General features: G+C 37.6%; 1 protein-coding gene across 6 annotated transcripts in view; it reads left to right on the forward strand.

Annotated features, from left to right (window-relative positions):
* Window positions 1–12,140, forward strand: part of MAGI2 (membrane associated guanylate kinase, WW and PDZ domain containing 2) — a 1,430,555-nt gene that overhangs the window by 1,197,123 nt on the left and 221,292 nt on the right. For all 6 annotated transcript variants that reach the window (XM_077153531.1, XM_077153591.1, XM_077153676.1 and 3 more), the window contains one exon: window positions 8,161–8,799. In XM_077153531.1, coding sequence (XP_077009646.1) covers window positions 8,161–8,799 — 639 coding nt within the window. The remainder of the gene's footprint in view (window positions 1–8,160; window positions 8,800–12,140) is intronic.

Here is a 12,140-nt window from a genome sequence, read left to right on the forward strand (position 1 = left end):
CCAGTATTTATCAACCATTTGTTAACATTTTTAATACATATATTTGCATTCATAACATTATAATGGTGCTTTACCCTTTATAGAACATTTTCACATACATCACCTCTTCTTTATAAGTCAGGTAGAACAGCTATTATTATCTCTCTTCTATAGATAAGAAAACTAATGTTACGTTACTTGTTCAAGAAAACCAAGCTTCAATTCTGTTGGTCTGCCACACATACCACAATGCTTCACTTGGAGGAATAAATTTTATCAAAAGCAGTCATTTTCAATTGATTGAGGTGATAAGTAACATACCCCTAGAGAAATAGATGTCAAAGTTATTAAATGTGTTTGTGGGGGTGGCAGAGTAGAGTGAGGAAATGGATATTCAATACTGTAATAAAATTCTTTATTATTATTATTATTACAACACAAACTAACACAAGCTTTGGAAAATAAAGCTCAGTCGATCTTATTAGCTGGAGAGGAAACTCAAAAAATAAGAATTTTTCAATGTAGATTGTTTAATTGGAAGGATGGGTGTAGTCAGTGAGATTTTTTTGCCCTCTTATGAAAAAGCTACATGAACTGGCAGAAAAATAAATTAGAAATATTAAACTGGAGACAGTAAATTTAGCCAGGATATCAGTTTCCAGTTTTCCTCTGTCTAAATCTTTGTCTCCTTTATTCAATGAGAATTTATCCTAAATAGCTAACGAGTTCTTGACATAATAATGATATTATATATCTTGTGGAGAAAACTTGGAATAGGCAGAAAGCTCATCACAGAGGGATAAAATCTGAAATGAATTCGTATTCACGACTATGAGATGGGAGCAATTATGGGCGGTATCTTTGAAGAGTTGAAGAGGCGAGGAAAGAAATTAATTTGGGGATGAAGTCATATCTATAATGAAAGCACACTAGGGGTAGAGGAATACCAGAAGACAACTAAAAGACAAGTAGCAAGTTGTAAATTGTGAGTTGTAAAGACACCAGCCTCGCTGGAATGGTAACTTATCGTATAATAAGACAAAAATCCAAAAAAATAAGTTGGAAAGACAGTTTACAGCATTAAACAGTAGGTCTAGATATTGAGTAATTTGAACGTAATAGAGTAGACTTTACGATGAGAATGGAGTATGAAATAAGTCTGTTGCAAGATGTTGGTTAAGAAAAGTACACAGCAAGTGGTGAAGAATGCTGAAAAGGAAAATTCTGAAGGCCACAGCTACTCAAACAATGTGGAAGCAAAGGAAAGAGGCAGAAATAATGCCATATTAAGCTATTTTTTTTTCACAAGGTGTGCCCTATTTTTTTCAAAAAGATGAGGTAGCCAAGAGCTATCCATTATTGCGTTTTGATTTCCATGGCTCAGAGAAAAATCAATTATTTTAGAACTTTTTCTCATAAAGGAAAGCAGTTGTAAACTTCCTGCTACATCAGCCTTATTCTCCTTCACTTTCACTTTGAAATCCCATAATGGGAATCAAGTCATTATGAGACCAACTCTTTGTGGATTCCAGGCTGTTCGGTCACACCAGTTCTGAGCAATATGTAAGCCTGATGTCAGCAGCCCTAAAACCATCTGGCCTAAATATTGCCAGGAATGAATAGTCATTTAGAAACATGTAGCCTCCCAGGCAATATGGCAATGAAAAGGTGTGCTTGATTTTCAAAGAAAATGTATCATCTTATTTTTATGGAGAACCTTTCTATGGTAAAATTAAGCGTGTTTCCAAAAGCATAATCTCCTTCCCACAGTAGACCTGCTAAAGAAGAAAGGGAGAAGATGTTTTAATTCCCATTTTAAAAATAGGAGAAACTGAGTAATGGAGAGATCAAGTGATACTTTTTCTGTTCTCCCTGTAGGCAGGCCAAAAGGGTCAGAGCTAAAGCTGATTTTCCTGGTGATTTCCCTTTTTGTGGTCTCGAGGCCCAGTCTGTCCCAGGACTTGGCATGGCAGGTGGCTCAATTTTTATCCTACAACCTGTAAATGACAGTCATAAATATCCTTATAAATATCCTACCCAATCAGTTCTATCTGAACAAGCAAATGTTTGCTTACATCTCCAAGAGTTTGGGGCATGACACATTGTCCAGACATCTATATACTTTTTTAGGATGGGCAGTTTAGTGCTGTCAAGTTATTAGGTAGTTTTATCCTGTGATAACTAGCCACTCATCTTTTATAGTCAGAAAGCAATGTATAATAACTCCATAAATATATTTTGTAGAATCCTTTAACATTTGTTTGTGTGATGACTTGAAAAATTTCTCTGTGTGAAAAGTATACATACATTTTAAAAGGCAGTCTTGCCATGAACCACAAATAGTTCTCATTTTGTTACTAAATAGTAAAATCGCACTAAAACTCAAAAATAGACAATATTAATCATTATAACTAAAATAACTACTCTTTAGACCCAGCAAGGAAACTTGAAAGCTTAGAATATTACCTTTAGGGTTTTTTTTTCCTATGAAATTCTGACAGAACAGAGAGAAGGATAAAGCGTGCTTGTAGAATGAGGGCCTTAAACAGGATCTTAGGGAAAGACTTAGAAAAAAATGAAATTTGGTTACCTTCCTGCCTCTTACTTTCCCACTCAGAAACCCATCATTTCAGAGATAGGCATGGTCAATACATTCTTGAGTATGACTATGATGGGAATGTCTTGATTTTACAGAAGGGTATGACCAAGGACAGAAAATAATTTCTGAAATAGTAATCATCCTTTGCATAACAAGTTACAGCTTATAAAACGTTTCACCTGCATGATCTCAATTGTTACGTCCCATAGCCATGAGAAGCTGCTATTCTTGTTCCACCTTATTTCTGAAGACTCTAGTAACAGAAGATTTAAGTTAGTTTTTAGAAGTCATGGCTAGTGATGATGGAGCTAGAACTCAGACCAGGGTCTTTTGACTCTACATCCCCTGTTATTTCTATTATACCATGTGGTCTCACACGCCTACAGAGAATACTGCATCAAAAGTAGAGACGGATAGCAAAAATAGTCGATCTCTACAACAAAAGACTAGCCAACAGAAAAAAATAAGGGGGCAAATAAGATACATGGAAGAGGAAAACCAAATGACCAATAAACATATGAAAAGATGCATACCCTCACTAGCAATCTGGGGAGCTACAAATTAAACCTGTGATCATGCTCATTAGATTGTGAAAGTCTGAGGATACCAAGTATTCTGTCAGATGGGGAGCAATGAAAATGCTGATATACTACTCAAAAAAAGTGAAATTAAGATGATGTAGTTTATCAACCATTTGCCATTTTCTAACAAAGTTGAAGGTGCCCATGTCTATGACCCAGCAATTCTCTGCCAAGTTATGTACCCTAGAAAATCTCTCCCAAATGTGTGCAGGGGACATGGAAAGAGATTCGTAGCAGTTATCTTAGCCAGAAATTAAAAAAAAAACCCAGGGTCCATCAACAGAGAATGGATAAATATAAAAACAGATGTTTTGTCATTTGTCATAGTAGAGATACTATATTGCAGCAAAAGTTAATGAGTTTTAAAAATGCAGATATTGACATAAATATCACAAATAAATTTTTAAGGGAAAATTATGGAAGAATTAATTTGTTAAAAAACTTGTAAAGCAACGCTAATATTGTTTAGGGATACCTAGGTGTGTCATAAAAATATAAAGAAATGCATGGTGATAACAAACCTCAAAAGCAGAACGTTGTTTACCTTTGGAAGGGAAGGTAAGAGATTGTGAGGGTGTGCTTGAGGGTACTACCCAGTGGAGCTCCAGCTAATATGAGCAAGGTTTTAATCATTAAGCTCCATTGTGTTGCACAGGTGTTTATTATTCTTTTAACCTTTTTAATGTCTAAAATATGTTATACCAACTTTTAAAAGTAGAAGAGGGATGAAGATTAAAAATAACCTATCTGTATCAGACACTTCTCTGGACCTTTGGGAAGGTTGAAACCAATTGAAAAGATGCCCAAAGCATCCCTCCCTGCTGTGCCAATCAATTGAGAAATCACAAGAGCAGAGAGGGGATACCCCTCCCAATTCAGAGTACAGTATGCCAGCTGGCACCCCATCACCCTTTCTGATAGACATAATTGAAGGGCGGAATTCCTTCTGACCAATCACAAAGACTGTGACATTTTCTAGAGTCAGACCTAACCTGGTTCCCTGTTAGGTTTGTGCTCCCCAGTACTAGAGCACAAACAGTGCTCTAGTACTGGGGAGGAGTGAGTGTCAACCAAATCTGTTGTTGAGGGCACTTTACTTAGAATTGTTTTATTCATAGAATTGTTTACTTTTCAAATGCATTTAATGGAGAAATCATTCTATGTTATACACCTAAGAAGGAACAGGAAAGTCTTTTAACACTAAAAAGTTCAACTGTTTTTTACATTTGGTGTTTGCAAGCTTGATGGGCAAAGCTGTCTCAAAACGAGCTCCCCAGTGGCTCGTTCACCACCATTTACAGTACCCACTTCAAAATTATCCTCATAAATTAATGTCTGTTCAGTTACTTATTTGACAATCTGTGAAAACATGTCTTTTCATCCCTCATGTACTCCTCAGCACATTCAAGCACAATCTCAATTTGCAAGTTCAATTCTTAAATATTATGGTTTTTGAGGATAAAAATATCAATCCATGATAGAACAGTTCTCCAAAAATAAAATCATTATTCATACATAATTGAAATTTTAAAAACAACAATTATCTCAAACAACCATGATTTTCTACATTTTAAGGAGGAAAAACCGTTTTTCTGAATGTATTTTGAAATTGATTTTTTATACTTGTTAACTTCTAACCAGTTGACCTCTCAAAATCTGTGATGATTTACCGGGGTAAGCAGACAAATGCTTTAATTGAAAAAAATATATAGAAATATCAATTTATCTCTAAGATCAGAGAATGAGTTTTTGGCAGCGTCCTGATAGAGAACCAATGTACTAAATCCCCTTATCCTATTTTTTTCTTTATTAGAGAGGTTGTGTGCTTATAGAGCAATCATGCATAAAATATAGGATTCCAATACACCACTCTATTATTAACACCTTGCTGTGTGAAACATTTGTTACAATTGATGGTAGCACCTTTTTATTTTTACACTAGTAATTGTAGTCGATGGTTTAACTTGTTTCACTGTGTAGCATAGTTCCATGGATTTAAAATTTTTATTCTGTTACCATATGTATAATCTAACATTCCCCATTTTAATCACATTCAGCACATTCAGATATTTATTTCAGTGCTGTTAATTACATTCACAATGCCGTGCTACCATCACCACTATCAATTACCAAAACATCTCCATTATTCCAAATAGGAACCCTGTACAATTTAAAACTTAACTTCCCATTCCCTACCCCATCCTGTCCCCTGGTAAAACTATATTCTAGATTCTAACTCTATGAGTTTGCTTATTCTAATTGTTTCAAATCAATGATATCATATACTATTGCCCTTTTGTGTCTGGTTTATTTCACTCAACTTGATGTCTTTAAGGCTCATGCAGCTTGTTCCAGGCATCAGGATTTCATTCCTTTTTATAGCTGAATAATATTCCATCACATGTATATACCACACTTTATTTATCCATTCATCATTGGTGGGCACTTGGATTGCTTCCATAGTTTGCCCATTATGAATAATGTCACCACTATGAATGTCAGTGTGCAAATATCTGTTCATTTACATGTTTTCATTCTTTTAGATGTGTACCTAGTAGTGGGATTGCCAGTTCATGTGGGAGTTCTGTACTTAGTTTTCTGAGAAACTGCCAAACTATCTTTCCTAATGACTGTAGCATTTTACATTCCCACCATCAATGGATGACTGTTATTTCTCCTTATCCTCTACAACACTTGTAATTTTCCATTTTTCCAGTAGCAGACATTCTAATGTGCCGCTGATAGCTTCAGTCGGGCAGTGGGGCTGGTACACTGGGTGGTTTTGGGGGCGAGCTCGCAGGGAATTAACCTGGGTAAGCTGGAGCCGGCGCTTTCCCCAGCTGGCGGTCGCGAGAAAAGTCTTCGCTGAGGCCAGATTCGGGTTAACGCTTTTATTGATACACACCGGGATGGGCCACCCGGGAACCTGAGGAGTGAGACGTCTGGGGTCCGAAGACCCCGGGGCTCGGACGACCCAGAGCGGGGTAAGCGTGGGGCTTAAGTACTCTCGGGGAGGGGTGGAGTCTTGGGCGCACACGTCAGGGGGAGACAGCCACTCACACAAGCCAGGCGGCAGTTGCTAGGCAGAAGGGTATGTTTCGGGGATAGGGAAGCATAGAGAATAACAGGAAGGCCTGTTGTTTTGTGGTGGGCTATGGAAATGGGCGGTCTACGACAAGAGGGGGAAGGGGGGAACAGTGAGCTAGGTTACAGATATGGGGGGCAGAGAGCGAACCTAGAGAGGGAGAGAAACATTAAAAAATTTTAAGTTTGGCTAGGCTCCAGTCCCTGAGAAATACGCCACATAATGGATGTGAAATGGTATCTCATTGTGGTTTTGATTTACATTTCCCTGATAGCTAATGATGTTGAACATCTTTTCAATGTGCTTTCTGGCCATATGTATATTTTCTTTGGAAAGATGTTTTTCAAGTCTTTTGCCCGATTTTTAATGGAGTTGTTTGTTTTCTTTTTATTAAGTTGAATGATTTATTTTTGTATTCTTGATATTAAGCCTTTATCGGCTATGCGGTTTCCAAATATTTTTTCTCATTGTGTAGGTTGTCATTTTACCTTCATACTAAAACCCTTTGAGGCACAAAAGGTTTTAATTTTGATGAGATTCCCATTTATCTATTTTTGTTGTTGTTACTTATGGTTGGGTGTCAAGTCTAAGAAACCACCCCTAACACAAGGTCCTGAAAATGCTTCCCTGTGTTTTCTGCTAAGAGTTTGATAGTTCTACCTCTTATATTTAGGTCTTTTGTTCTTGGTTTTGTGTGTGTATGTATGTATGCTCTGGGAATCGAACCCATTCTCCCACATGGAATGCAAGCATTCTATATATTTATTTTGCCAATCCATTTTGAGTTGATTTTTGTTTAAGGTCTGAGGTAGGATTCCTCCATTTTTTTTTTACAAATGGAGATTCAGCACTGTTGAAGAGGCTAGTCCTTCCCAACTGAGTGATCCCTTTCCCTTGTCAAAAATTGGTTGGCCATAAATGTGAGTGTTGATTTCTGAGCTCTCAATTCTATTCCATTAGTCTGTCTACATTTCTGTCCTTGTGCCTGTACCATGCAGTTTTGATTACCATGACTTTATAAAAAGTTTCAAGGTCAGGAAGTATGAGTCCTCCAACTTCATTCTTCTTTTTCAAGATGTTTTTGGCTTTTCAGGGTCCCTTACATTCCTTATTAATTTGACCTTCATTCTATTTTAACAACAGTAATCTTAACAGTGTTCCATGTTTATTGAGGAGTAATGTGTCAGATGCTGCATCAAGCCCTTTTCCTGTATTATCTTATTTTATCCTTACATCATTACAAATGAGGAGCTGTTGTTCAGAGCAGTTAATTGCCTTGCCTAACATCACAGATCCATTACATAGCAAAGCCAGAATATGAACCTAGTTTTCTGATCCCAAAACCTGTATTCTTGGCCCTCACTTGTATGTGAAATCTTTTCAATTATACCTGCTAAAATGGAGGAAATAAATGGACAAAATAATTCCCTCCTTCACGAAAAAAGGCAGTTGACTCAGTCAAGTGATAATAACTAAGAAATCCTTATGGTAGGGTTTTCTTTTTCATCCAAAACTCGTGACAACTACTTCTCAATACTTTGGAATTTCTATTAACTGAATTGTACTGGGCGACAGAAATAAAGATGAAAAAGAATCATATAAGGTGTGCTTTTGCAAAGTTCAAATTCTTCTAACCTTTTTTTCCTGAGCTTTTTTTTTCTGAATATGAAGTTGTTTCTGAACTTCAAGAATAACCAAATAGTGTTTTTTTCAGCATTTGATCATTATATTTGTTGGCAGACCAGTTATAACCTTGAGTCACCTACAGTGAATTTAAATATTACTCTAATTGATTTTCTCACTGCTGACTGAGAAACCGAGCACCTCTTTCACTAGTCTCATAAATAATTCCATACCTTCATGTCAACATTAATTGAACTTACCTCATGCTGTCAATCTTTCTTTTTTCCTTGCAGGTGATGTCATTGTCTATATTAATGAAGTTTGTGTCCTTGGACACACACACGCAGATGTAGTCAAACTTTTCCAGTCTGTTCCTATTGGTCAGAGTGTCAACCTTGTGTTGTGTCGTGGCTACCCCTTGCCCTTTGACCCTGAAGATCCTGCTAACAGCATGGTGCCACCCCTTGCAATAATGGAGAGGCCACCACCAGTGATGGTCAACGGAAGACATAACTATGAAACATATTTGGAATACATTTCTCGGACCTCACAGTCTGTTCCAGATATAACAGATCGACCACCTCATTCTTTGCACTCTATGCCAGCTGATGGTCAGCTAGATGGCACGTATCCACCACCTGTCCATGACGACAATGTATCTATGGCTTCCTCTGGGGCCACCCAAGCTGAACTTATGACCTTAACCATTGTGAAAGGTGCCCAGGGCTTTGGCTTCACTATTGCTGACAGTCCTACAGGACAGCGGGTGAAACAAATACTTGACATTCAGGGATGCCCTGGCCTGTGTGAAGGTGACCTCATTGTTGAGATCAACCAGCAGAACGTACAGAGCCTGAGCCATACAGAAGTAGTGGATATACTTAAGGATTGTCCCGTTGGAAGTGAGACTTCTTTGATTATCCATCGAGGAGGTAAGATATAAACTGGCCCAGCAATAAAATATGCAGATAATGTAAAGACCTGGTGTATGGGCTATAGGTTGTAAGCCAGGAATCTGGGTTGAGGTGGATTTTATAGTGGAAATGATAATAGCTACTCACATTAAGCACTGGTAGGTGCCAGGCACTCTCCTAAGTGCTCTTTGTGTATAACTCATTTAATCCTCTTGTCAACCCTAAGAGATTGACACTTTTCATTATTATGCCTGTTTTACAGAGGAGGAAACTGAGGCACAGGGAGGTCAAGGAACTTGCTGAGGTTCCCAAACCTAACTCCAGAGTCTGGGCTTTTAACCTCCATCCTTTATTCTCTCTAGGTTTTCTAAAATGCAGTGTTTCTCTACTTCTGGTTTGACATCTCCAACTCCATCCATGCAAAAAAGAAAACCAGACTTTTTCTTGGGGGGAGAGGTATTATGGGCGGTCTCATGGTGTTTTACTTTTGAGGCACCACCCAGTTTGGGGAAACTTGACCACAGATACTGGACACAGAAAAGCTTGCTTCCAGGCTAGATTAGTACCTGTCCGCTAGGGTGTGGCTAGGCTACTTGGACTTTTGCTCTGAAGGCTTTTCAAAATGACATAGTTTCATTTTCTAGTTAATCAAAAGGAACATTTCATAAAGCCATAAGGGTTATTTAGTGGGAAAAAATGCAAGGGAAACAGCTATGCATTAAGTTAAAAAGCCCAAAGCAGAAAGAAGCTCAGGTAACTAATCATTGGGAGCTTGTGGGATGTGGTCAGTAGTTGATGAAAAGTAATGAGATTTGAAAAACTAATAAAATTCCACGAAATAGAAGAAAACTTGGCGGTTCCTGTTACCCTTTCTCTTCACATAATTACATATCCAGATTCAGATAGTGGAAACAAATTTCATTCTTAAAGTAAGTCACATGTTTACATTGAACACTGAAATATGCTACCTCTTAATGGTAAAAATGACACTATGTTGGTTAGGTCGGGATTCTACCTGCAGATTTCTTCATCTGTGAAATGAGCAGGCTATGTTAGGCCACTGGTCCCAACCTGGGGTCCCTGAAAGTCAGGGCTTATTAAAGACAATAACAGGTTCCTCCTCTCCCTGTTTATATATGTATAAAGCTAACATGATAGAACACTTTACCATAATACTATAAAAATGGAGGTTTCTCTGTAGTTGAATGAAATTGTACTTTTAAAACTAACGGTACCAGAGTAAGGTACTATAAGTCCAGAGAGCTGATTTTTTTTAATCTTAATATGATCCTTTTCCCTTTTTTATATTAAACCCAAAAGTAATAGTGCTTTCAATCTTACAAATTTAAATTGACATGAACTTGGAGGGTAGAGATTGAGTCCCAGCTCTGCACAGGTTATGATTTAAAAGCTGGTTAGTGAACCAGTTGTAGAGAATTCAAACTGCTTTCCCACTGAGTTAACTAAAAAAACCTTCTTTTCCAATGGAAGCAGTGTTCTGACTTGTATGTATCAGTCCATACTAGCAAGTTGAAGCCAGTGCAATCCCTACCACACCCAAGTATGGTCTCGATAATCTCCATTAAGGACATTTCCAAGCTGTGCGACAATAGAAAAATATTTTCAGAGTTCTGAATACAATTGTTCAGGACACTTCTTCCACTACCACAAGGACTGCTCCAGCAACAGGTACCCATAGTGACCCCCGTGAGGTGAAAGTTCAGGACCAGACTCAAAGCTGAAGGTCTGGGCTGGGTGTTATGGGTGAAGTATGGAGATAGGAGCAGTGAGAAGTATGGCAGGAGCTCTGAGCCCTGGATATTCCCTCACTTCTCTACTTCTCTTGATGTTGATGATCCATGAAGCTTTGGGAGAAGAAGGAGGGTGGGGGTCACAGATAACAAAGAATAAAGGAAGGAGCACAGGCTAAATCCTGATTTTCCCACTTAGGATTTTCAAATTTAGGATGCTAAAAGTACGTAAGCCTCAGATTTCTCACCTATTCCAATGGGATAATGATGCTCCCTAACCTGATGGTAGTGGTTCTTAGTATCTAATTTCCTCCAAGAGGCACTGATTAAGTGTCTGTTGAATGCAAATCAGTACTGAGGCTGCCGTTGGAATGGGTCAGGAGAAACACTGTGAAGAATGCAGGCATGAAGAGCACATGTGTGGCAAGCATATGTGCTTTTTTATTCAAAGCCCTGAAAACAGCATGAAAGTCCTTTAGTTTCAGTGCAATTGAAGGCAGTCAAAGCTGAATGAAGCACCTTTTAACCTTTTGATTTATTTGGCAGTCTCTGCAGGTCTTTCCCCTTCAAGGAGGTAGTACGTTGCTGATTCCTTATTTGAAATTGGACACCAAATGCTAGCCATTCGTGAGCAACACTGTACAAGCTATTATGTTCCTATGTTTAAAAGGAAATTAATATGATAATGAAAGTCTTAAATTTTACCTTCTTAAGGCATTGTTACAAAATATCACTTGAATTTTAATATTAAATATTGACAGTATATTTTAATTTCTCCCATTGCTTATTTAAGATTAAAATGAACATTCCTTAATTAAATAGCCATATGTTCATAATGTCAAATTGAAAATCAAATTTTGGAACAGCTTCTTGATATTACTAGGTAAATTGCAAAACACTGTGCAGTATCGGCTATATGATTCCCAGAAATGAACTTGGACATATTTTATATATAATGGCTGTTTTGAAGCTATGGTGTAGCAGGAAAAATGTACCATGAAGTCCTGTGTTTATATTATTATAGTTTGTACCTTTTCTGAAAACATTTATTATGTACCTCCTGCTGTCAGCCAAGTGCTAAGCTTATCCAATGTCCCTCTTTCTCTTGTTGAATCCTCAAGCAGCAAACTTGTTTGTGTTTGGTTTGCATTTGGGGTGAGGCACTTGTTTTGTTTTTATTTATTAGCTAGTATAGAATTGCAAAAAGATAGTACCTTGTGATACTTAAACTACATCCATCAAAGGCCTCTTCTGGTTCCCTAAATTTCCACGATTTGCAGTAATCTCTCTGAATTAACAGGAACTAGCGCCATGTTTTTGTGATGAGATTGACGTTGATTATCTTATTATAGGCCACTCATAAATGCTTATGGCCCCATTCAGAGAAGCATAGATCTTCTAGAGCAGATACGTATGCATGGGTCCTTATATCAGAATTGTGGTGGTTTGTCTTAGTGTTGGAATGAATCGGTAGACCAATTTGTGGAGAATAGCCATATTTACATTGAGTCTTTCAATTCATTATTTATTTCTATCATCTTTAATTTCTCTCAGCAGTGTTGTATAGTTTTTAGTGTCTGGGTCTTGTTCTTCTTTTGTTGAACTTAT

This window comes from Tamandua tetradactyla, chromosome 1, assembly GCF_023851605.1.
Source record: "Tamandua tetradactyla isolate mTamTet1 chromosome 1, mTamTet1.pri, whole genome shotgun sequence".
NCBI lineage: Eukaryota > Metazoa > Chordata > Mammalia > Pilosa > Myrmecophagidae > Tamandua > Tamandua tetradactyla.